Source organism: Sebastes umbrosus, chromosome 3 (assembly GCF_015220745.1).
Source record: "Sebastes umbrosus isolate fSebUmb1 chromosome 3, fSebUmb1.pri, whole genome shotgun sequence".
NCBI lineage: Eukaryota > Metazoa > Chordata > Actinopteri > Perciformes > Sebastidae > Sebastes > Sebastes umbrosus.
The window spans coordinates 29,288,997-29,314,447 of NC_051271.1; the positions used below are offsets into that span (position 1 = coordinate 29,288,997).

General features: G+C 41.2%; 4 protein-coding genes across 5 annotated transcripts; 2 read left to right on the forward strand and 2 right to left on the reverse strand.

The window, feature by feature from the left end:
- Nucleotides 1–785: 785 nt before the first annotated feature.
- LOC119484931 (keratin, type I cytoskeletal 20-like) lies at nucleotides 786–1,688 on the forward strand. The gene is made up of 4 exons (XM_037764113.1): nucleotides 786–805; nucleotides 1,039–1,290; nucleotides 1,420–1,430; nucleotides 1,544–1,688. Exons 1-4 carry the CDS (start codon nucleotides 786–788, stop codon nucleotides 1,639–1,641), a joined length of 381 nt encoding a protein of 126 aa, XP_037620041.1. The 3' UTR covers nucleotides 1,642–1,688.
- Nucleotides 1,689–3,199: 1,511 nt separating this feature from the next.
- LOC119484547 (keratin, type I cytoskeletal 13-like) lies at nucleotides 3,200–5,583 on the reverse strand. Its single transcript, XM_037763407.1, has 7 exons — nucleotides 5,061–5,583; nucleotides 4,701–4,783; nucleotides 4,401–4,557; nucleotides 4,106–4,267; nucleotides 3,847–3,972; nucleotides 3,531–3,748; nucleotides 3,200–3,414 (listed from the first exon to the last, which is right to left on the reverse strand). The coding sequence occupies exons 1-7, from the start codon at nucleotides 5,532–5,534 to the stop codon at nucleotides 3,294–3,296; spliced, it is 1,341 nt and encodes a 446-aa protein (XP_037619335.1). The 5' UTR covers nucleotides 5,535–5,583; the 3' UTR covers nucleotides 3,200–3,293.
- A 6,084-nt stretch (nucleotides 5,584–11,667) lies between these two features.
- LOC119484546 (keratin, type I cytoskeletal 47 kDa-like) lies at nucleotides 11,668–19,806 on the reverse strand. 2 transcript variants are annotated; one of them, XR_005206041.1, is made up of 10 exons: nucleotides 19,373–19,806; nucleotides 18,192–18,320; nucleotides 17,794–17,876; nucleotides 17,434–17,590; nucleotides 17,109–17,270; nucleotides 16,883–17,008; nucleotides 15,113–15,357; nucleotides 14,984–15,021; nucleotides 14,500–14,725; nucleotides 11,668–11,680 (listed from the first exon to the last, which is right to left on the reverse strand). XR_005206041.1 is itself a non-coding variant. In XM_037763406.1 (9 exons), the coding sequence occupies exons 1-9, from the start codon at nucleotides 19,721–19,723 to the stop codon at nucleotides 14,619–14,621; spliced, it is 1,398 nt and encodes a 465-aa protein (XP_037619334.1). In that variant the 5' UTR covers nucleotides 19,724–19,806; the 3' UTR covers nucleotides 13,531–14,618. The 2 variants fall into 2 exon arrangements, 1 of the variants encoding a protein (XP_037619334.1); XM_037763406.1 differs by lacking the exon at nucleotides 11,668–11,680 and having other exon boundaries at nucleotides 13,531–14,725.
- Nucleotides 19,807–24,383: 4,577 nt separating this feature from the next.
- On the forward strand, nucleotides 24,384–25,390 carry LOC119484549 (gastrin/cholecystokinin-like peptide). The gene is made up of 4 exons (XM_037763408.1): nucleotides 24,384–24,518; nucleotides 24,643–24,761; nucleotides 24,828–25,077; nucleotides 25,236–25,390. The coding sequence occupies exons 3-4, from the start codon at nucleotides 24,834–24,836 to the stop codon at nucleotides 25,310–25,312; spliced, it is 321 nt and encodes a 106-aa protein (XP_037619336.1). The 5' UTR covers nucleotides 24,384–24,518; nucleotides 24,643–24,761; nucleotides 24,828–24,833; the 3' UTR covers nucleotides 25,313–25,390.
- The last annotated feature ends 61 nt before the right edge of the window (nucleotides 25,391–25,451 follow it).

Genomic DNA, 25,451 nt, shown 5'->3' on the forward strand with positions numbered 1-25,451 from the left:
TCCTGTGAGTTAGTGTCAGAGTTAAAAGAACAATTGTCAAAGACATGTTAATGTGTGAGACACCGAACCACTGTGAGAAACATACATCTCTGCGATAAACGATTGCACAAGTCCGTTTTCTGTAGAATGAATAGCTCACATTTCATGAAATGCTGAACACATTGATGCACATTGAACAACTTGCAAATAACTGAATCACTTCAGGGATAAAAACTAAATAGAATCTATGCAAACATATAGAACATTTTTCTTGTTTTTTTAAATACATTTTAATAGTAACTGACTGTTGTAAGGCAGGCATTTTTCCTCAGGCAGAGAGCGTTCCTGCTTGGTAATTCCTCAACTGATCTCAACATGGCTGCCGGGTCATAAACGTTCTCATTTAACAGCTAACCAGTACACTACAAGATGTTTCTGAAAACATATGAGGTGAGATATAGACATTACAGTAACAGAATATTGATTCATATTTGATCAGCGCTGCCTAGTTTGACCGTTTGATAAAGTTTGCAAGTGATTGACAGCCGCCTCCGTTGAATGAACAGCCAATAGGAACGCTCTCTCTCTCTGAAATGACCTGTGATTGGCCAAAGTCTCCCGTCACAGGCTAGATTTTTTAAAGCCTGAAAACAGAGGAGGTGCAGAAGTCTAGTTTTCTCTCTGAACACTTGAATTACAATATGCTGAAAGGTTATTATGGAATTGTTGCCCAATGATGCCAAAATATTCTGCCTACTGAAGCTTTAATATGTTAATATGTAGTACAGTTTAGCCAAGCTAGCAGAATGGCTCTAGGAGTGGCAAAGTCAGTCAGCCGATCCAGACTGAAATATCTCAACAACCATTGGATGAGTTACCATGAACTTTGGTTCAAACATTCAATGTCTCCCTCAGTATCACTTTGGTGATCCCTTCACTTTTCATCTAGCGGCATCAAGTCAAAAAAGTTATTTGTCCAAACCTTTGGTTTAAGGAACAGCGTGTAGCATTTAGGGGGATCTATTGATAGAAATGGAATACAATATTAGTAAGTATGTTTTCATTAGTGTATAATCATCTGAAAATAAGAATCGTGGCTCTGGAGGGCACCCTGGCCGAGACCCGGTCGCGTTACGCTACACAGCTAGCAAGCCTCCAGACCATGGTCACAAACCTGGAGGCTCAGCTGTCCCAGCTCCACGCCAACATCGCCACCACCAAGCAGGAGTACGACATGCTGCTGGACCTCAAGACGCGGCTGGAGTTGGAGATCGCGGAGTACAGGAGACTGCTGGATGGGGAGGATGAAAGGTGAGACAGAGAGAAACACTGATAGGATGGGGGGATTACAGTGAAAAATAAATATCCACTCCAGTTTGATTTCATGTCAGTTTGTTCTAGACTACTGCGTTCTTCTTTCTTTTCTCTCTCCATTACCAGCACAAGACAAGGTAAGCATGCATATAATTCATATTTTATCATTAAAATGCTACTTGATTTTTAACTGGGTTTGAGAAATGTGATGTGATTCGCTCATGATTGTTGTATCTTTTCTTTTCCTCAGTGGTCACAAAGGTCATCACAGTGGTGGAGACAGTTGTGGATGGAAGGGTGGTCGGGAGCAGCAAGACCGTTGATGTGGATGTGGATGAGATCGAGTGATAAATTGGAAGCACTGGCAAAAAAAATATAATATTTGCCACAACATGGCATCTATGTCATTTTTAAATTTAAAAACCCTGCAATGAAAAAAAGCTGCTGTAGTTCAGTAAAAAAACAACTAATTGTACCTCCTCACAGTACGTAACACCATGTCAGATATTTATGGAATATACATGTATGTCTGACAGATTTTGATATTTGAATGGGTCATTTTGCATGTGATGACTGAAACAATGAAAGAATGTTTAGACGTTGTGAAGAGGATGACAGTTTCACTGAGAGTCAACTCATCAGTTTTGACCAGCAAGATATGTGCAAGTGGTTATTGTGCAAATTGTAGACAATTGTACTGACTCTTTGCACAGGTGCAATTTGCTTGAATGAATGAGAAATTATAATCTGTTGTGAAAAACAAACTAATTGTTCAGAGATTTGAACACATTGTTTTGAAAAAATAATTCTCATTTGAGAAGTGAGCCAAAGCGAATGAGAAAGACTTCAAACAAAAGACATCAAAGTGCAAACAAGGTCAATTATTATTAGGAATTTCTAAACCATCAATGTTTAATATTTGTTTTTAGAAAAGCAAAACTTTCATAGGAATAAATGTGCACCATTGGTTGTCAATTCTGTAAACTGCATACAAGCTCTGCCCCCTAGTGGCCAAACATTGGTTGAAGCAGCTTTAATCAGTGTAATGAGGGGCTGGGACCGATCCCAGCATGCATTGGGTGAAAATTAATTGTTTAATTAATGAGCTGTATGCCTCACTGTGTGGAAGTGACTGGGATCATTCTTTTATGTGTAAGGCAACATCAGGCTTGACTTAAACATTGCTCTCCTAACAAATAAATACAAAGATATACTGTAAATTCACTGAATTGTTATTTATCATTAAAATAATAAATCGTACACCAGCAACTTGGGAAAAAATCTTCAAAATTAACAGTATGTATATATATATATATATATATATTTAAATGCCGATGGGCGCCCTTCCTCATTTTCTGCACTGAGGTAACAAATAAACAAAAAAGGAAATGAAGAAAGAAATACACTTTTCACCCCTTTAACTGTCTTTCTAACACTTTATCATCTGCCCTCATAAGCCAACAATATCAGGGACCAATTGGTTATTTATATTATAATAACTACAGTTATTTATGAGAATAAAAATCGTAATTCTTTGTCTTAAAACCATTGCGGTGTCTGATGTGTACTGCGGTTTATGGGGCTAGGGTTAGGGTTCTGGGGGGTTGAAACCTAACCCAGGCGGCGGGGCTCCAAATCCAAATTTTGCCTAGGGCTAGAAAAAGGGCTAGAGCCGGCCCTGGACACTGACACAGCCTCAAGCTTTTTAGGTTTCACAAATCTGTCAAAAATAATCATATAACGGACCTACCAAATATCCAAAGTAACTCTTGTCAGGACGACCTTTGGTTCATCTCAAAACCATGCCACTATCAAAACATCATTTGGAATTAAGACACAAATAAGTCAGACAAGACAAAGTGGTAGTCAGCAAACTGGCATCATTTTATTGCATTCACATGTGTATGTGAAGGAAGAATTGGATTCATATGTTGCTTGTGGTTTTCAGGTGTGGCACCTGGTTTTGCATTTGCTGCACGAGACACATTAGATGTAGATGATTATGATGATGTTCTCGTGGTGGAGGAGGAGGAGGACACCACTTTGCCATCCCTCAATTCCTCTGTGACTATTACCACCTTGCTAGATGAGGAGGAACTTGAACTTGAACCAGCACCAGCACTGTGGAGGGGGAGAATCACAGTGCTTGCATTAAGTATCGGTATAATACCTCACTTTACAGAGATAGTAATTAGTTTAAAATGAAAGGACAGAATAATTCTTTGCAGACAAATTACCTGCCCTCTCCATCCATGAGCCTCCTGTATTCTGCGATCTCCATCTCCAGACGGGTCTTGATGTCGAGCAGCATTTTGTATTCTTGGCCCTGGCGTTCCATGTCAACACGCATACACGTCAGCTGTTCTTCCAGGCTCGTCACCTGAAACTGGAGGCCCTGGAGCTGCATGGAATACCGTCCCTCTGTCTCTGCTAAGGTGCCTTCCAGGGACGATTTCTGGAGGAGGAAGGTGAAGAGAAGGAGTGATTAAACTGAAAAATACAGTAGGTGCATCAAATTGTATGTAAGATTTGCCGTAGGTCGTTATCATTTACCATGCTGAGTTGGGACTGTAGCTCGATCTCCAGGCCTTGCAGTGTGCGACGGATCTCAGAGATCTCTGACCTGGACGTATTGAGACTTTCTGTGCTGGCTGCCACCTCCTTGTTCAGCACCTCTGACTGCAGTAGACATGGGAGAACATCAGTGTCATGTATAACTACATATGTTACATACGTACCAGTCTAAATAGGCAATGAGAAGTTACTTAGTCAATTAATATCATCACCAGGGTTTGTTTTGGCCCAGTCTTACCTTTGATTGGAACCAGCTATCAAGGTCTCTCTTGTTCTTGGCGGCCGTGCCCTCATACTGCTCACGAATTTCAGCCATAATGAGGCTCAGGTCTGGCTGTTGTTTTGCGTCCACCTCCACATTGATCTGTCCGCCCATCTGGGTTCTCATTGCTAGCAATTCCTGTTGAATAAAAGGAGTTTGGTAAAAGGTGGATGATTGCGGAACTGTTTGAGTAGATTTTATTCGACATTCGGAGACAGCAGATTAAATGCAAACCCACTCAGATGACTGCTGTCAAGCGTTTGCTACCCACCTCCTCGTGGTTCTTCTTGAGGAAGATCAGCTCCTCCTTGAGGCCTTCTATCTGCATCTCCAGGTCTGATCTGGACAGTGTCAGCTCATCCAACAGTCTCTTTAGACCGGCGATATCTGCCTCCACTGATTGACGCATGGCTAGCTCATTTTCGAACCTGTGAGGCAGCAAGAGATCGGACATTTGCAACTTAACATCAATGTATACATCCTCCATGTATTGCTTCCAAGTTATTTCAGAGCTTTTTTTCCCCATTTTACTATGTTTCAGACACTTTCTGTCTCTCATCCCGATACTTACTTGGTTCTGAAGTCGTCCGCTGCCAGTTTTGCATTGTCAATGGACAGATAGATGCCTCCATTGGTACAGGTGGCCAGCTGGATCTGTGTGATGAAGCAAGGTTTCATTTGACATAATTAGTGCAATTCTTTCATCAAACTGACTCCAAAGAGACTCTGTAAATGAAATATGTAGACAACAACACCTTATAAAAGCACTGAATGGAACACGAGGATAGTAATGGTCTCCGCAAAATCATGCTTTGCCACTCGGGGTAAGATAAAGTTCAAAGGCACCACATATTAATCTGATAGCTGCATTGTATTACAGTGTGACATGCTTTGGTATCTCATTCAGGAATCAGAAAGTCATGTGACATACCTTGTTTTGCAGGTCAGCAATGGTGGCCATGTACGCGGAGTAGTCACGGGCAGAGGGGGAGGTCTTACTCTCCAAGAACTGGCGGATCTTGAGCTCCAGCTCAGCGTTGGCCTTCTCCAGGCTGCGCACCTTGTCCAGGTAGGAGGCCAGACGGTCGTTCAGGTTCTGCATGGTGGCCTTCTCATTGGCCCCGACATGGAGGTCCATGTCAGCGGAGCCTCCGCCGAAGCCTCCACCGAAGCCTCCGCCGGAGCCTCCGCCGAAGCCTCCGCCGAAGCCTCCGCCATAGCCTCCGGATGCTCCCCCTCCAAACGAACTGCCGGAGGAAACTGACATTCTTGACCCAGAGCCACCTGCACCACCATACACGCTGGTCGCCCTTCGCGATGAGACTACACCACCACCACCACCACCACCACTACCAGAGAGTCTTCCATAGCCAATCATGCCTGAACGCTGGGAAAACATCGACATTGTGAAGAGTGCTCAGGAGGTCTGCCTGCCTTGGAGAGAATGAGATGGACTGAGATGCAGAGCTTTGCCTCTGCCCCCTTTTTATCCTGCACAAGGCTGCTGCTGCCTCCGGCTGTGGGTGGGGGCGTGCAGGACTGCAAGGGAGGAGTATTACCTAAAATGGTAGCTCTGCCCCACCCATCACACACACCCTTCAGGCTCATTTGTGTCACGATCAGAAGGAGGAAGAGGGATTAAACTTAATCCCATTTTGTTAGTCAAGTTACTGAATTCATCCAAACCTCACAACTACCTGCAAACCTCATACAATGGCTTCATTATTCCATGCATCCTTTATACCCATGTGCCATACTAATGTGCATGAAGACAGGGCATCCTTGTGAACCTTTATATTTCATTTCTACAAAGTATACTGTAAATTGTGAAACAGACACGCCCGTTACTGTCAGCCTCAGGTTAGTTTAACCTATTATGTTACCAAGGCAGCAAGCATTGCAAACACTGTAAAATAGATCATTATGATAGTTGTGTTTTTCACTTGACTCTCAGCCAGCAAACTTCTTCTCACACACCTCTTTGTCTTTTCTCTCTATTGGTTCTTTTGTCATAGTTTCAGTTATTTATCACATCTTAAATTTCAATTTTGATACTCTCTTTTTTGATTTGCTCAACCATTGCCTGCAGGGTTTTCAGTTATAAGCAGTTTTTATAGACTTCAATGACGTCAGTCGATACCTGGCCTTATTCAAGACTGGGCACAGCACTGCTGGAAAACCACAGATGTGCCTGCATGTTCTGTGTTTTTTTTGGCATTGTAGTTTGGCATGTCCATCATTCCCAAACAAGAACAAGCGCTTGCTTGTTTGCTCCTTTCCATTTTGCCACAGTATTTAGTTCAAGTCTTTACAGGCATTTTGCTTCAAGAGTTGATTTACTTCCAACTAACAAATTACTATTGCAGACTGCACATCTACAGCCTGGAGTTATACAAGCCAGATGTTCCTTTACACTGCTGATATTCATTCCGAGGTTGCAAACTCATCACATGCATGTGCTAAACGGCTATAAATAATGCCCAAGATAGTTAGAGATAGCATTTTCACACCAACACACCAACTTCTTGTGTGTACACACAGCTTAGTTGCACTTCATTAAGGGTTTCACTGCCTCATTCGCAGATGCCGCACTCAAGTTCACCTGCAAGTATGTAAGTAAGTAAATTTAGTGGTGAACGTCATTGTCTCTTGACATTTGTACCATTTAAAACATTTAGCTTCCAATCTCACTTCCTAAAGATGTATCCTTTGCACTGCCAGCAGAACCAAGTGATGGTGTAAATGTGCGTTCACATAATACAACGCAACAATGTGCACATTGTTATATTTGTTCAATCAGACATCCCTGCGATAGAATAACATAAGGGTGTGGCACTGGAGAGTTTTAAACAGCATATTATTACAACGTACTGATTGAGCAAGTTTATGTAAAGTATCCTGTGAGTTAGTGTCAGAGTTAAAAGAACAATTGTCAAAGACATGTTAATGTGTGAAACACCGAACCACTGTGAGAAACATATATCTCTGCGATAAACGATTGCACAAGTCCGTTTTCTGTAGAATGAATAGCTCACATTTCATGAAATGCTGAACACATTGATGCACATTGAACAACTTGCAAATAACTGAATCACTTCAGTGATAAAAACTAAATAGAATCTATGCGCATATATAGAACATTTTTCTTTTTTTTAAAATACATTTTAATAGTAACTGACTGTTGTAAGGCAGGCATTTTTCCTCAGGCAGTAGGCAACAATTGTATCAGCCCAAATATCACTCACTGTCTCACACTGCTCAGTAGGTCACTTGAAGAATGTAACTCGGGGTGTGGTTGAGTTGCGCAATTTGTTTTTGTAATTCTTCACAAAAAAAACTGACATTTTCTGAAATGAAAATTCGTGCTGTTGTGAAATACAGCTGTAAAAAATTAACCACTTTTAATTGGATTAAATCATCTGATCAGCATGTTATCATTACAGGTCCTGAAATACACACGTCTTTTTTACAAAACATGAAATCAAACTTGCTTTTAGCATTATCAATATTAAATTGCAACATATTTAGTAAATTATACCCTCTTTCAACAGACCGGCAAAATGCATCCACTTGTGCAATGTAACAGTATTTAACATTTAGTATTTTAGCATTACAATCTGAGGTGTACAGTTTGCTTTTAACATGCTATGGTTCAGCATGTAATGTATTAAGAAAAAGTTATTTTTATAAAACGTTTAATGTATCCTGACAGTAGTGCTTAGGAAAGGTAATCTGCAGGTAATCATAAAACGTTTTCAGAAACATCTTGTAGTGTACTGTTTAGCTGTAAAATGAGAAAGTTTGTGACCCGGCAGCCATGTTGAGATCAGTTGAGGAAATACAAAGCATCGCCCACCAGCCGGAGCAAACTTTCTCATTTTACAGCTAACCAGTACACTACAAGATGTTTCTGAAAACATCTGAGGAGAGAAATAGTCATTACAGTAACAGAATATTGATTCATATTTGATCAGCGCTGCCTAGTTTGATCGTTTGATCAGAGTTCGCAAGTGATTGACAGCCGCCTCCGATGAATGAACAGCCAATAGGAACGCTCTCTCTCTCTGAAATGACCTGTGATTGGCCAAAGTCTCCCGTCACAGGCTAGATTTTTTAAAGCCTGAAAACAGAGGAGGTGCAGAAGTCTAGTTTTCTCTCAGAACACTTGATTTACAATATGCTGAAAGGTTATTATGGAATTGTTGCCTAATAATGCCAAAATATTCTGCCTACTGAAGCTTTAATATGTTAATATGTAGTACAGTTTAGCCAAGCTAGCAGAATGGCTCTAGGAGTGGCAAAGTCAGTCAGCCAATCCAGACTGAAATATCTCAACAACCATTGGATGAGTTACCATGAAATTTGATTCAAACATTCAATGTCTCCCTCAGTATCACTTTGGTGATCCCTTCACTTTTCATCTAGCGGCATCAAGTCAAAAAATGTATTTGTCCAAACCTATGGTTTAAGGAACAGCGTGTAGTATTTAGGGGGATCTATTGATAGAAATGGAATACAATATTAGTAAGTATGTTTTCATTAGTGTATAATCACCTGAAAATAAGAATCGTTGTATTTTCGTTACCTTAGAATGAGCTGTTTATATCTACACAGGGAGCGGGTCCTCTTCACGGAGTCCGCTATGTTTCTACCGTAGCCCAGAACGGACAAACCAAACACTGGCTCTAGAGAGGAAAAATGTAAAATGAATCCTTGTCCACTTGGCACTCATATTTTGGGATGCCATTTTCACTGTTGGAATACGTAGCTAGTTAGCAATAAAAGCGAAGAAACCAAAGAAGTTCTGTTTTTGAGCGCCATCTACAGGATGCCTCCTGGCTACCCAAAGAAATCCCACCTGAAATAGCCTGTAGTTTGTTCTTGCCTCCAACTACGTCACTGTCACGTCAAGTGACGGCGCTGGATGCAGGAAGAACAACAGATTTTCCATCCAATCAGTAACCGCTTAGCCCATTCGGGGTCGCGGGGGTGCTGGAGCCGATCCCAGCTGACATTGGGCGAAGGCGGGGTACACCCTGGACAGGTCTCCAGACTATCACAGGGCTGACACAGAGAGACAGACAACCATTCACTCTCACATTCACACCTACGGGACATTTAGAGTCAACAATTAACCTAACCTGCATGTCTTTGGACTGTGGGAGGAAGCCGGAGAACCCAGAGAAAACTCCCGCTGACGCGGGGTGAACATGCAAACTCCACACAGAAGGGACCCAAGCCAGATTTGAATCTGCGACCCTCTAGCTTTGAGGCGACAGTGCTGCTAACCACTGCACCCCCGTGCAGCCCCACAACAGATTTTGCAGCTACGAACTCTGCTTTCTGGGTCAGTACAGTGTACTACCTGAGGGTCTGAGAAGTGAAGCCAATGCAGAAGTGCCTTAAAATTTCTATTATTCTATTCTCTCTAATAGCCAGCAGGGGGCGACTCCTCTGGTTGCAAAAAGAAGTCTGATTGTATAGAAGTCTATGAGAAAATGACTCTACTTCTCACTTGATTTATTACCTCAGTAAACATTGTAAACATGAGTTTATGGTCTAAGTCGCTAGTTTCAAGTCTTCTTCAATACAGCATGATGTTCATTTAGTAAATTATGGTCCCATTTGGAGTCAAATAAACCATAGGGGATGCTTTAGGGCGTGGCTACCTTGTGATTGACAGGTCTCTACCACGGTGTTGTCCAGTCTTGGAGTTGTCCGTGTTTTCATCTTAGAACTTTAACCCTTTCACAGTGTGTTTTCAGTTAATTATAAGTTAATTAATTAAGTTAATTTTAGTTAAACCTTTTTGGTCGCCTTAAAATGTCTTATTCAGCGTTCTGTTGTACTTAGCTCCACCCTCTCGTGTCACTTCTGGTTGCAAAAACAAAGATGGCGACGGCCAAAGTTCTGAACTTGAGGCTTCAAAACAGCAGTCCACAAACCAATGGGTGACGTCACAGTGACTACGTCACTGACGTGGGTGAATATAGCAGGCACTGAGGAATGTATTGCTCCAATTGACTATTTACCATCAACACTAATTGGACATCCACATAATAGGTGAAAATTGTCCCTTGAAGTACAGCCTCACAGAACCACTGTAGACTTGTTTTACGTTATGTAACGTTAGCGTGTATTAGTTTTAGCGGTGTCCTGTCATGATCTGCAATGTTACACAAGTCAGAATTTTGACCTGTTAGTAGCACCCGCATTGTTGAAAGTTCACATCTCAACTTCTAACATATAAAATAAACATTTTCAGTGCCTGCAGGATTCCTAATAATTCCTATACGCTTCAGATATGAACTGAATCAGTATAGAATCTAAACTTTCATGCTTTACTAATTTCTCAAGTCTTTAGTCTTTAAATGCTGCATACTTTAGTTATGTAAAGAAGGTTTGTACTTAATGTAGGTGAATTCATTGTTGCACTTACTTGACATTAATTCCTTTGAAAAAACCACAGAAAAATCACATAAAAGTCCCTTTTTGACAGCAGTGGTCTAAAGCAGTGATTCTCAAAGCGTGGTCGATGGCACTCTGTCAGGGGTCAGCGAAATAATTTGCTATGAATTATAAAATAGTGCTGTATCATTAAAAAGTGCATATCTACAGGTGGGGACAATTTACGGCAATGAAACAAGCATATTGTGTCCATTACTCCCACCCAGGTTAGCTTTGGGCCAATAGAAGCTCTGATATGATTGCGACACACAGCAGTGAGTGCATTATTATTAAGCTGAAGCAGTTTTAGACTGGTAAGTTTAAAGATTATTAGAACTATGTCTTGCTACTGTTCATTTTTCTGAAAGCTTTTAAAATCAATCATTTGAAATGTAAGCTATGAATGCTGTTGAGTCCAAATGCAATCTGAATAAAATCCCCCTCAGTTTAAAGGTATATAAGTGGTGTTTACATTCAATAACACTGCTAATTTCCCCGCTCTGGGACTAATAAAGGATTATCTCATTTTATCTTAACATGACTCAAATTGAAATGTGTTTCTGTTTATCACTATCAAACAGGTCTGAAGTATTTAGGTTGAAAGGTTTTAGAATCAAAATAGTTCCAATGACATCTAAGAGTATAAATGGTAGTAAGAGTATCGGTGTTACAATTAAGAGGGAGTCCCTGGCCCCAAAAGGTTTGAGAATCTCTGGTCTAGAGGTTGAGAAGTGGGCTTGTGACCAGAGTATTACCCACTTGACCCCCTGCTGCTCTAAGGAGCTGCTCAGTAGACTCCAGGTGAGACTGTGGTTCTACAGTACGGAGTGTGAAGCAGAGCAATTGTTGCTGAAACATTTTCATTCAGTCTGCATTTATATTCAGATTATCTTGTTTTAGGATTTTTTTAAGTAAAACACAGAGCCTTCATATATTGTTTTAACACGATTATCTCTGTCCACATTCCCTTACACGTTGCATCTTGTATCCAAATATGCTTCTTTGGTGTTATCAAAATACCTGATTGTATTCATTTGAAAACAAAATTAAGATATTTAATTGTAACACAATGTTCTGCAACAAACAGACACTATGTACACTCTTCTGCTCCGACAAAGAAAGGGTGGATTATGTGAGCTGAGTGATTAATGGTGATGGTATGTGTGGCGGTAGGGCGCGGTCTGGCTGTGGTTCTCGTGTGAAGCAAAGTACGAATGAGGTGTGCATGCTTTTAATTGAGATGCTCCTGCAAGCTAGTGCATTCTGCATTCACTGAAAAGACATTTTCACCTTTTCAGAAGATAAGGTTAAAGTATATTCAAACCTCACTGCAGACTAATTGATGTATTCCCTGTATCTAGTGGGTGACAATCTGCTATGCAATGCACATGGTAAGTGTGAGAGTTGTACGTGCACTCCAACTTGCAGGGCTTTTGCCAAAAAAAACATACCAGTCGGTCTTTTTTGACACATTTACTGTGTCACACACCCTGTCCACTTTTCATGTGAACGGGAATGTGACTCCTCAGAATGCAGAAGGCTCATTCAAGTCTGAGTACGAAGTGCCTCGCTTGAGGTGAAAGCAGGAACAGTATGCTCGAAATGCGTCGTGACATGTCATGACATGAGAAACAGCCCAGAGCGCTTCTACCTGGGTGTGTGACTGTAAGGTATGAGCCAACATAAAACAATATCTCCCTTTCTATCTCATGTAGGAGAGGGAGTGAGAGCTGCCATGACTCACCGTATGACAATGCTTCTCTGCCCTTGTGTTTATTCTATTTCAGGGTGTGATGCCCTGCAGGTATTAACCGCACCCTTCACAGTGGTAATTCTTGCAACACCTGGAAATTTACAGCAAAACTGAGCAGAGTCACTTTTTTTTTTTTACCAAAACCTTCCTTGTCTCTTTGATACTGTGAGTGAACTCAACTGAGCTGAATCAGGAGCCCATATGTGCACAAAATGAAGCACTAAATTGCTTGTGTTTGGGTAATAATAACAATAATTGCAGTCAGCTGAGGGAAATCATTTCCTCATGTGGTGCACACAACCACGAAGCATAACAGCCTACTGTGTTTTCTATTTCTGTGAATCAAATATAATCAGAGTTAGCAGCAAAAAGCATGTGCAGGGAATTTGCTCACCCTGCATGAGAACTTTTTGCTTTTTACAATTAGGCATGAAGTTTGACACCAGGTGGGCGAATTTAACGTCAGGATTTCAATTTAAAACGGGACTCTCTGTACGTTAGGTGCGAGGGTCTAACAATGATGCACAATGGGTTTTTTTTGTCATTGATTTTGTCTTGTTTAGTTATGTAGAATCATTTTAATTGTGGAGTCTAGACAGTGAAGGGAATGAATCCGGTCTTCTCTGCCTCAACTTGATATTGCTCTGCTGCACAGAGCTGCTGAAACAACGTGATTATAAATCAGGGCCGCTAATTATATTTAATAATACCGTTGATGGATGGCAATTATGTGCTCATAGAGTGCTGCACAAAAGCAGTGAAAGGGAGAGAGTCTTTCACGCTGAGTCATTCGGACCAACAGTTTGACTCATTTGACAGGTGGATCACTGAGGTTTGGAAGTCTCTGCTTGATTCAACTCCACCCAAATGAAGAAGTCTTTGGCGACACCAAATCTACACTTAAAAAAAAGTACAAAAAGCATCTTTGCATGTTTCTGTAAAAGTCATATTCATTATTATCATTCATTATTTTTCCTACAATGTACAACATTGCATCAGTATTGTGCCTTGATTTTGTGCTGTTCATTGTCCTGTAATAATCGTGTCTCTAAATGTATCTTGTGCAGCAACAATCTGTTTCCACTTATACAAAACACGATTATGCAATCCACTAAGGTTGTTCAAGGACTTCACTTTCAGAGAGAAAGACAAAGGTGACACCTGGTGGTCATTAGTGAAATTACACCCGAAACATTTTCAATTAAAGTCAATATCAGATTTTGCTTTATTTTGCTGTGATTTAATACAGGAGACACCGACTTGAGCTCAGACAACAAAAACATTATCGAGTTTTTATAATTTCCTTTGTATGGCCTAAAACTGGCTTGACCCTGTTACAACTCTTGTGTTGTTTGTATGCCCAAAAAGTAGAATTTTGCCAGTGAAAAATCCATGTACAAACTATAATCCATCTTTCTGGAAATCCATGTTTGTGATTAAGAATACTCACCCTCATCTTTGCTTTCTGGCTTTTTAATCATATTTTGCTCTAATATTTATCTTATACATCACTTCCTGCATCCTTGCTATTTAATTGCAATCAAAAGAAAAGAAAGAAAAGGCCAAGGAAACCCTCTTAAAATGCAAAAAGTGCTTTTCGAAAATATTTTTGATTAGTTTGGGAACTATCATATACCTGGTATATGGTCAACTTGCAATTACAAGTTAAAGGTAGGGTCAGTAATGATGAGAAACCAGCAAGAGTACACTAGATATTAAAAATGATCCAACCGAAAAAACCCAACCCAGTGTTGCCAACTCTTTTCCAATGAAAGTAGCCAGCAGCACTAGCTCCAAAAGTCCCTAAATCTAGCGAGAAAGTTACCAAGTCTGCAACACTGACAGTCCGTCGCTTCAGGCCTCCCTCCAAAGCCACTCCCCAACAATTATCATAATGAACGTGAACAACGACTATGGCTATTATTAGTACTCACAGCTGTCAAGTTAGCAGCTAGTGGGAGTGTGCGCTGGCAGGCAGGCAGGTAGCCCATCCAATCATTACATTTGGGCCAAATTAAATTATTGGATGGGTTTATTACAATCCTGCAACAGCCACAGATACCAGTTTTTTTCTCTCTCTTTTTTTGTCAGAGCATTTGATTTATTGATTGCTGTCAGGATGTAAAAAGAAATTCAACAAATATTACAAAAAAAATATTAAGAAAAGCACTACCTACCCTACCTTTAACTGTTGACTCTAGTGAAATATTCATTAAGCAGGTATCAAAGGAGTCCATTAATGACATTTAGGGGCCAAATCAATGTAAAAATGGAAGTTCAGCAGAGGTTTTACGCAATGTCCTCCACTTGGGTGTCAACACTGGAGGACACCACCCTCCCATCAATAATCTCCTCCACAATGGTCTTCACTCTCCTCTCGATGTGGGGTTTATGCTCTGCAGAGGTGGAGAACAGACATAATGCATCATGTGACTAATGTGCCTTTCACACAGAATGCAGCAACGGCACCATGTGCTCTGAAACCCATTATTTTCCAATGGCTTGTGCGGTGCAACAACGACTTTTCGCTGCGGCAAGCAAAGCGCGAGCGCAGCAAAGTGCACATCTCGCGGTGCGCTGCGCCCCAAAGTTCAAGTTTCATGATATTGTCACAAGATCAGAAAGTTGGTTTAGTGAATGATTGGGATTCTTACCTTCCACTTTCACAACCTTGCTGATGATCACAGCCGCCCTATGGAGAGAAGGAAACAGCATTTTAAAACATATTTTATCGCTTTAGCTGTCGGCCTGCTACTATCACTTTAAAGAAATTAAACACTCACTTTTTTACTTCATACAGCCCCCTCTCCTGCAGCTCTCCGTCCAGCAGCCTCCTGTACTCAGCGATCTCCAGTTCCAGCCTCATCTTGATGTCCAGCAGGACGTTGTAGTCGGTTTGCTGCTGCTCGAGGGAGACTCTCAGCTGCTGCAGCTCTGTCTCCAGCATGTTGATGGTCATCTGCAGCTGGCTGAGCTGAACGCTGTAACGACTCTTCACTTCTTCATAATTCTGCTGCAGGCACTGAATCTGCAGGACGGACGGGAATTATGTTAGGAAGGCTTTGAGTGTAATCGGAGAAAAGAACTACCCCAACGGGAAATGATAAAGTTATAGTTTCATATATCTGCACTCATTTTAAAGCACTACCCAATCAAATACATGCAAGCGCACATTTCTGGTATATTCCATTGAAACATGAACGCAGTATTTCTACTGTTTACCTCACGACCTTTGTGTCGAAAGATAAAATAGTTAGCACGGGATAACTTCCCTGAGTTGTAAAATCCTGTCAGTAAGTATTACAATCCGTCGCAGGAGTCTGATATGGATCATATTTCATTGTCAGTACCCTTTAAACAGCATGCCCCCATCAACAGCCCCCTGCAGTTGTAACTGAATCTGAATCTCCACTGACCAACACCACTGAAGCCTTTTATTTTCTTCAGATAAACTTTGGTATATAGTTTCACACAGAACCGCATCGCTTACATTGGAAGCGCATTAGGAAAGGATGGCCCTGTTCAGACCTTGCATTAACATGCGTCTTGAGTGATCCGATCACAACTGGACCGCTTTAAATACGTCTGTTCACACCTGGCATTAGAACACGTCTCCACATGAGTCTCCAGTGGCCACTTGTGATCCCATCTCACTTTCACACATGGCTAATACAGCAGACGCTGTGACGTAATATTACAGGAATTTCAGTAGTAATATCCTACATATTCGTGAATTCAGGTACATTTTATTAACATCAAAATATAAGGTTATTGTACCAGTGGACCTCCGTGCTGCCGATATCGCTGCTTTTGCCAGGTAACAGCGGGGTACAGAGCTTCAGAGAGCCGGGGAGAGGAGGAAGAGCGGGCAGATGTCGGCTCCGTTCAAAGCAGCGGAACAAAAACACAGACACACCCCCATCCGTGATAATAATGCACTTTGCGTGCCTACTCTGATAGTCTGTAGATTATGTAGCCTATAGATAAGATATATTTTAATAAAATACAGTTGTACTGACAGAATACAGTAGAGCACAGAAGCTGTTTCCTTGCTGTGAGGCAAACAAGCTCTTGTGTCTGCCTGTCTATTCACATGAGGAGTGCAGTGAGGCTGTGTGGATCCCAGCGGGATGTCAGTTGAGTAGGAGGTCCTTAATGTGGCCAAGGACACATTCGCGTACACACTGCTAAAAGAATGTGGCCATATGTGGCACAGACCACCTCTGAATGTGGTCTGAGCGATCGGATCTCAATGCGTCCTCAATGCGTCTTGAGTGCGTTCACACCTGTACTTAGAGCTGTCCACTTATGATGCGATCACTCAGGACGCATGTTAATACCAGGTCTGAACAGGGCCGATCTTGTAATGCCCATAATGAACAGGAGGATTAACTACAGCAAGTAAAAACAGTTTTAATTTACATATGGGCATGTGAGTGTTGTTTTAAGACACATTTGAAAAAAATGTGAGCCCACCCTTTAATCTAAGTATGATCAGCTAACCCTGCACAGTGAGTGTGATTTTGCAAACAGTCAGTTCCAATATGGCCTACCTCCGTGTGGACGCTCTGCCGACTTATCTCCAAACTCTGGTAGGTCTTCTTCAGCTCTGACAGCTCTGTGTAAAATGTCTTCACCTCTGTTGAACATGTTGTGATTGTCGTCTGGAGAATATCCACCTGTTTTTGCACACACACACACACGCATGACATCATGATCTAAAAATGTTTTCATCATCATCGTTTTCACATTTACAGCCACGTTGCTCTCCCGTCTCACCTTAGCTTGGAACCATCTCTCGAGCTCCTGCTTGTTCTTCAGCACCACAGCTTCATACTGCTCCCTCATGTCCTCCAAGACCTGCGTCAGATCAACAGACTTGGTGCTGTCCACCTCTACATTAACCGCGCCGGTCTGCTGGATCCTCAGATGATGCAACTCCTGCAACATGGACACATTTTGAACTCTTGCCCTTCTACAGGTGTGTGAGCCATGGCTGCCACCACCAACAGATGGCACCATTGTACTTGAAAACAGAGAAAGCCATCCTGCTTTTTTGTTTTTTTGTTTCTAGACCAAAGAAGTTTCTCTGAATGGCTCTCACCTCCTGATGGTTGCTCTTCATGTACACCAGCTCCTCCTTCAGACTTTCTATCTGCAGCTCCAGGTCACTGATGGTAAGAGTCAGGCTGTCCCGAACCCCTCGGAGACGCAGCACGTCGCCCTCCACCATCGCACGCATGTTCATCTCCGTCTCATACCTACAGAGGGAAGCCATATGTAGTTGTAATTGCATTAAATGAGAGGAAGAAAAAACCTTTACCTACATCTTCAGATCTTCAGTCTCAGTGCTGTGCTAGTAGATGTTACTCCAACCACATCAAATAAACCTTTTTTTTACCTTTTGTTTTTATATTACAGACTAAAATGACACATTTGAAGCAACAGAGGAGGGTAAACCTACTTTATTTTAAAGTCGTCTGCAGCCAGTTGAGCATTCTCAATCTGCAGGATGATACCTTGATTCCCTGAATATCTCCTCATGATCTAAAAGGGGAGAAAATTAAAATGTGTCTCTATTTCATTCATACGTTGGCTTGTGCACCAAAACATGACAACGTATATTTAAGAAACTCAATCTTCTTCCATGGGTTTTGATTGAAAGCCACTATAAAAGAGTAAGTTACAGGTGTTTATGTGTCTTTAAAGCATGCACATACATGTTTGGTTGCCTGCTTTGGTGATCCATCCTTGTTTGGACACCACATATATGCTTTTGCTGTGTTTCTTGTTCATTGTATTGTAGAATAGTTGTGTTAGTTACATCATTTTTTGCCATGATGTGTAAAATGTGAGCGGTACCTGGGCTCGGAGGTCAGTGATGGTGGCGAAGTAGCTGGTGAAGTCTTTGGAAACAGTGGGAGATCTCTTGTCATAGAACTCTCTGATCTGCAACTCCAGCTTCCTGTTGGCAGCCTCCAGAGAGCGCACCTGCACACACAACCAGACGGTGACGCATCAAGCATTCACAGATGACAGACACTGGAAAACGCTTTTAGTTCATGCTCGTAACTCCTGGGTGGCACTTGGAAGCTAATTTCTTTTTTCCTGGGGTTCAGGTCAAATTCATTTCCACCCAAACTAAAATATTGTGCCACTTACATGTTTTTTTCACCATGAACTATCTGATGAAAGAAGTTTTCTAATCCTATACTCATGTTAAAGGAAGTGTAATCAACAGAATGTACTTAAAAGTAATCAGAAGTAAAAGTACTTGTCATGCAGCATAAGGCTCCCTGTCAGTAGTGTATTATTACAAACTGATGTATTCATATGTAAGAAGCATTTTAATGTTGTAGCTGGTCAAGATGGAGCTTATTGTAAGTAAAGGTAGGCTATGTATTATTGGGTACTTTATTTTGCAATGATTTGTACTAGGGATTAAAATAGTTAATCACAATTAATTGCAAATTAATCACACATTTTTAATCTGTTCAAAATGTACCTTAAAGGGAAAATTGTCAATTATTTAATACTTATCAACATGGGAGTGGACAAATATGCTTGTTTTATGTAAATGCATGTATATATTTATTACTGAAATCAATTAGCAACACAAAACAATTACAAATATTGTCCAGAAACCCTCACAGGTACTGCATTTAGCATAAAAGATATGCTCAAATCATAACATGGCAAACTGCAGCCCAACAGGCAACAACAGCTGTCAGTGTGTCAGTGTGCTGACTTGACTATGACTTGCCACAAACTGCATGTGGTTATTATTATTATCATAAAGTGGGCATGTCTGTAAAGGAGAGACTCGTGCATTCATCAGGCTAAGGTATTATGAGGAGCAAATTGAGCCATTGTCCATTAAAACCCATTAAAATGTATTTGCACTTAACTGATTTTGATGCAGGTAAAAAAGAAAACTAAATAATATATATATATTCTATAATCACAGTCTAAGAAAGTTTCAGAGGATTGTGCATCGATATAGGTATACCTTAATCATCATCATCATCATCATCATGGCTTACCTTCTCCAGGTAGGTGGCCAGGCGGTCGTTGAGGTTCTGCATGGTCCCCTTCTCGTTGCTGATCACGGCAGTCTCATCGTACCCGCAGTTGAAGACTGACTGGGAGACGCGGGTCCCGTAACCTCCTGCGCCCCCGTACACGCTGGGTGCTCGGCTCTGGAAGGGCCCGGACATGGAGATGCTGGACTGGCCGCCTCTGACCTGCTGCATCCCTCTGCTCTGGCTGATGACGCTGCTGCCGGAGATGCTGCCGGAGATGCTGCCGGAGACGCTGCGGGAGCTGCTGCCAGAGACGCTGCGGGAGCTGTAGCTTCTGCTGGTGCTGCTTTGGCGGGCGAGGCTGACAGACATGATGAGAGGTGGAGAGGTGAGCTGACCTGGAGAGGTGATGAGCAGAGCTGGAGAGTCTCCGAGGAGTGCCTCTGTCTGAGACAAGTGGGCATTTTATAGGACTCTGAGAGGAGACAGACTGGTCCCATGGCACAACTATGTGTGGTATGCAGATAATGTTTTTTTTTTTTTTAAATCTAATAGGTGTGTTCAGTAGGATTACTGACGCTTTGTGAAAGACAGGTAGGTTGAATATCTAGTTAGGCAGCTTGATGGCTGGGTAACTGATAACCACACTGATATCCTGCCAGGCATGAAGATAATTGTTTTTCTTTTCACTGCCAGTTACACTTTACGGCTGTATTCAAGAGAGTTGCTTTAAGGTGAGACTGTCACTTTTGATAGAAGGCATAACACAATCTACCTCTTACAAATGAACAGTTGAATTTATAAGCAATAAAACAAAACCTCACTTTATTCACTACAATCTGTTGTTTGCATTTATGACCTTACTTGGTCTGGTATGACCTGATAGCTTAGATAGATATTTCTGTGTAACTGACATTACTGAGTCTGACTTTACTACTCTTCTGGGGTTTTTTTCTACTGTTACACTAGCAGTTAAAGCTGCAGTAGGCGAGATTGGACCAAATATGACTAAAAAAATCTATTTTTATATAATGGTCACTATATCCTGACAGTAGTGCATGAAGTCAGGTCATTTGAAAAAGATCATTATATCGGGCTCAGTTTTAAAGCTGGAGTGAAGATACTGCTATGTCGTGAAGGAGGTTAAATAACACTTCAAATGTATGCTCAATTTTGGCGAGGAAAAACTGGCATGGTCATTTTCAAAGGGCTCCCTTGACCTCTGACCTCAAGATATGTGAATGAAAATGGGTTGTATGGGTACCCACGAGTCTCCCCTTTACAGACATGTCCACTTTATGATAATCACATGCAGTTTTGGGCAAGTCATAGTCAAGTCAGCACACTGACAAACTGACAGCTGTTGTTGCCTGTTGGGCTGCAGTTTGCCATGTTATGATTTGAGCATATTTTTTATGCTAAATGCAGTACCTGTGAGGGTTTCTGGACAATATGTGTCTTTGTTTTGTGTTGTTAATTAATTTCCAATAATAAATATATACATACATTTGCATAAAGCAGAATATTTGCCCACTCCCATGTTGATAAGAGTATTAAATATTTTTGAACAGATAAAAGATGTGTGATTCATTTTTGATTAATCACAGTTAATTATGAACAATCGTGCAATTCATCACGATTAAATATTTTAATCGATTGACAACCCTAGTTTTTAATCATCGCAAACTGTTTCTTCTTAATGCCTTTGTTTGATTTAGAAAATGAACACTATTACTTTCGTTTCCAAAGAAGCAAAGGGAGTATAGACAAATGTTAACAGTTAAATCCTTTTTAGGGAACATACTGTATCTCCAAACATGAATGTGACAACAACTCAGCGTCCAAAACACACACCCACACGGCAGTCACGCCTTTTTCATAGGAAAATTATCAAACACGTGGTCAGAATGGAATCCTCGAAGTGATTGACACAAGAATCTAAAAGTTAATTAACTTTGCACGCCACTATTTTGTGGCTTTCACTCACATCCAAATGTAAAACCATTACTTTGAAAAAGCACTCCATTACAGATACCAGCAGTAGTTCAAATGTGTATTTGGTATCATAATCCAAGGCTGTTTTAATGTGAAGCTTAGATAAATTCAATAGAATTCAGCAACTTGTTATTAATCAGGTTATTATCAGTATTTCATTTTGTATGAGAAACAATATTTTCATCACAGTCTCACTGAATGGCGTGTGAAACACTTCTGTTTTACTGCAGTAAAAAAAATGTTCCTGTAAAGTTCCATCTGTTTTTGAGTGCTTCATTGTGGATTTTCCCAGTCAGGATTAAAATATTGCTGTTATTGTGTACTTTTTGGGAAATGATCAGGACCAAAAAAAATGAAAGTTAGACCAGAGAGATGAGCAGCTACAGCAGCAATGATTATCAAGAAATTGTGTTCTTTTTACTAACACCATTACACAACCATGAATGTATTCAGTGAAAGTCTCCTCATGACCCATGTCCATAACCGTAACCGTAACCCTGTCATAACATTTCAGCAGCCTTACGAGTCCTGCAGCTTCAAATATTATGAATTGCTTAAGAGCAACAACTGTGAAAATAACCAAAAAGTAGCGATGAGCATCTGCCGCAGGCCGGCCTGGTAACGTGGAATTTAACCTGGGCAACAGGTCGAAGGAACAAGCTGTCTACAGTTTGTGGTGTCTGGGACACTTATCAGATTTCAGAAATGGGTGTGTTCGCGTCAGTGTATTGAGAGCATAAATGTCAAATATCTCACTGTCAACAACATTAAATCATTCCAACAATGGGAAGGATCATGTCTCAGGTGCAGGGTTTGATTTACTTTTATTAGGCTGCTCAGGTTTACTCATCGGTCAGAACATCCTGAGGTATTGTCTGCAGATGAACTTATTCATGCTCATTCTGGGCTTTCCATTGTGCTGCTGTCACTTCTACTCATGAATCAAAGTGTAGCACAGAATCACTCAAGTCGTTGCTACCGGATTAAATCCATCGGACAGGGGACGCTTTCACTGCCCGTAGGAAATGTTCATAGGCTGCGTTCATGTGGTTCCTGCTTTTCTAGACATGTTCTGTTGTCAGTGGCAACTGGATACACAATAACTGGGCCACTAGAAAATCTATACAGTATGTAAACAGCGCTAAGGTCAACCACTCTCTGTAGTATTTTTACTAAAAGGGTATAGTGTACGTCATCTGGAAAGTCCAGACAACAACGTGACATGTTGACGGTAATAATCCCCTCCGACCAATCATTAAAGCTGCATTCGGTAACTTTGAGCAAATATGATAAAAAGTTATTTTTACAAAACTGTCACTATATCCTGACAGTAGTGCATGAGACAGGTAATCTGTAATCTGGGGGAAAGAAAACCGAAGATTCCATAGACCCCACATGTCTAATAATTATTTTGCGACCTTGCCTGACACAGACCGTTCGCGATACCTTAATAAATTAAGGTTGATCGTCGTCATGTCCCTTCAGTCTTCCCCCGTCCAAAACACAGTGGCCGGATATTGTTTATCCAGACTTCTATATAGATTTGATTGAATCACGTCAGGCTAAGTGTTGTAAATATCCAGCGTGTTAATAGCCAACTGTTTGACCTTTGGGATGAGATTTAGTTGGAGACGACAGTCTGATGCTGCTATAACGTTAATGTATGACTGTATTACTGCAGCAGACTCACACTCAAGCTAACGTTAGCTAGCCATGCTAGTCACTGTCACCAGCATCATTTAGCCATTTAGCACACTGACGGTGAATATTCACGTATCGCATGTGCCTCAAATGTCAGTGTGAAAGCCTCGGTTAACTCGCGACACAACAGCTTTTCATAATTTTCTCTCCTGTGACAGCGAGTTTCTTTCCCCCAAAAGGGAGCGCAGCCTCGGCGATGAAGCAATGCCGGTCTGGTCTATAGTTTGGAGCAATAAAGCCCCATTATTATATCTTTTTTAAGACATGGCAGACGAACAAATCAGAGATCAGCGTTTCTGGATTTATTGTTGGTGCAACCAACTACACAGCAACTCTTGGGCTTAGCGTTATTATTACTATAACCGATTTGTTTAAAGTAGAAGTGTGGAAACATGTTTCAACTTATTCTGTTTACTTTGTTACCGTCTATGAGGGACACGGGATTGTTTTCCCGCCAAAAGGGGGCTTGGTCATGCGAGCCTACTCTGGATGACGTATTGACAGTCTGATGTAGGCACTACAGTAACAGAATATTGATTTATACTCGATCAGCACTGCCGAATTTGACAGTTTGATCGGAGTTCACTAGTTTTGTGAACAGTGATTGACAGCTGCTTTAGAGGCTCTGATTGGTTGTTTTTGGGGGGGGGTGAAATCTTGCAAATGTTATTAGGAGCACGAGGACTATGATTTTTTTCCACAAATTACCTGTCTCATGCACTACTGTGAGGATATAATGAGTTTAATAAAATTCCCCTTTTTTATCATATTTGCTCAAAATTACCGACTGCAGCTTTAAATTATACACACTTTGTTTTTTTTGTCAAACGAGATTAATCATCATCCAATGTCCATCAACTGTTGTCTATATAATTATAAAACTTTCCTGTTTGCTGCTGCCTTTTATTAAACCAGATAATGATCTTATACTGCACTAGAGCTTTTACTCTTGTGTGTTATATCCTATTTTAGCTTCTGTCCTAGCTTTTTTTAGCTTGTTTTTATTTTCTAATCTTTAATGTTTTTAATAACTGTTTTAATAAAGTCTTAATGTTCTTCTGCACTTTGTCGCAATGTTCTTAAATGTTTATGTAAAGCACTTTGAATTGCCCTGTTGCTGAAATGTGCTATACAAATAAAGCTGCCTTGCCTTGTCAATAGCTCATGCAGGGTTAAATTAAGGCACATACTGTAGATGCTACATGGACATGGGAAATAATGCATTTGTCTGTGTCTTGTTCCAACATGTGTGAATAGCAAGAATTATAGTAACTGCTAAGGCTTAGAGTGGAGATATCGGATTAGAGGAAGCAAGCTGAGAAAACCAGAAAACCCTGTTTTTAGCGGCTACTCAGTTACATCAGATCCTCTGTATGGGTATAAAAAAAAGACTCTAAAGGAGTATTGGATTTCTTCTGTAAACTCATTGACTCGTTTTATTGTTATTGCGGTGCAAAAAAGGCCTTTCCAGGTAAGTGAAAAGCATCATAATGGATTTGTGGAAGTAGTGGTGCGTTGCTTCCTTTACGCACATCCTCCCAGTGCATCCGTCTACCAATCAATCAGTGAACACTGTTATCTATCTTTGATTTTAGGCCATATCGCTGACACCAAACTTGCGGTATAAAAAGGGCCGATCTGCTCTCTGTGCACTAGAAGCATCACACTTGTTTGGATTTTGTTGTGCACATACTTCACACAGTCTTCACAGGTAATGGCTTTCATTCATTTTTAGGTTATTATTTTGTCACTTTAAGTAACTTTTTCTCTCTTCTTGTACACAGACATGTCAGGGAAAGTTATTGTGGTGTTCGCACTGTTGGCTGCGCTGCTAGTGTGCTCTGCAGCCAGAGAGGCTAAAGAGGCTCATCTACTAAAGCAGCTTCTAGCCAAGAGGGAGAGAGTGGGAGGCTCGGCAGGCAGACAGGAGCCGGCGCCTCAGGCTCCCTCTGCACGGATGGAGAGACGGGCACACCTTTCTGAGGATGAACGGGAGATTATGACCAAGCAAATAATGCAAGCGATTTCAGGTATGCTGTGCGTCTGGGTGTGAAAGTACTCCCCCGTTTGCTGTTTTGTTCCGCTCCTGTCAATCATGAATGAGTGAGTGGGCAGAGATCCAAGGAGATGATCAGATCTGTTTACTGAACCCGTGTGTGTGGTTCATGTAGGAATGGTTTGTTCACAGAGATGACGAACTCCGAGTGCATGTCGGATCGGGACTACCAGGGCTGGGTGGACTTCGGACGCCGGGACGCAGAATGAGACGACGACCCGAGGGCTCAGACTCGCCGCTTTTTGTTCACATTTTATATGAAGTCAACTTTCACTGCAACTTTATAAATAAAAATATTTTGCAGAATTATCACAGTAGTCACATCTGTCTTCATCGCTGCCATGAGGT

What these genes read in the sequence shown, in the direction of transcription:
- LOC119484549 (XM_037763408.1), top strand. Translation starts at nt 24,834, where the DNA reads ATGTCAGGGAAAGTTATTGTGGTGTTCGCACTGTTGGCTGCGCTGCTA. An exon ending in AATAATGCAAGCGATTTCAG is followed by an intron (nt 25,078 to 25,235) that starts GTATGCTGTGCG and finishes GTTTGTTCACAG; the next exon opens with AGATGACGAACTCCGAGTGC.
- LOC119484931 (XM_037764113.1), top strand. Translation starts at nt 786, where the DNA reads ATGGCTCTAGGAGTGGCAAA. An exon ending in ATGGCTCTAGGAGTGGCAAA is followed by an intron (nt 806 to 1,038) that starts GTCAGTCAGCCG and finishes AGTAAGTATGTT; the next exon opens with TTCATTAGTGTATAATCATC.
- LOC119484546 (XM_037763406.1), bottom strand. Translation starts at nt 19,723, where the DNA reads ATGTCTGTCAGCCTCGCCCGCCAAAGCAGCACCAGCAGAAGCTACAGC. An exon ending in GGGCTGTATGAAGTAAAAAA is followed by an intron (nt 15,022 to 15,112) that starts GTGAGTGTTTAA and finishes TTCTCTCCATAG; the next exon opens with GGCGGCTGTGATCATCAGCA. An exon ending in CAAGGTTGTGAAAGTGGAAG is followed by an intron (nt 14,726 to 14,983) that starts GTAAGAATCCCA and finishes CCACCTCTGCAG; the next exon opens with AGCATAAACCCCACATCGAG.
- LOC119484547 (XM_037763407.1), bottom strand. Translation starts at nt 5,534, where the DNA reads ATGTCGATGTTTTCCCAGCGTTCAGGCATGATTGGCTATGGAAGACTC. An exon ending in TTGCTGACCTGCAAAACAAG is followed by an intron (nt 4,784 to 5,060) that starts GTATGTCACATG and finishes TTCATCACACAG; the next exon opens with ATCCAGCTGGCCACCTGTAC. An exon ending in ATAGCTGGTTCCAATCAAAG is followed by an intron (nt 3,973 to 4,105) that starts GTAAGACTGGGC and finishes TGTCTACTGCAG; the next exon opens with TCAGAGGTGCTGAACAAGGA.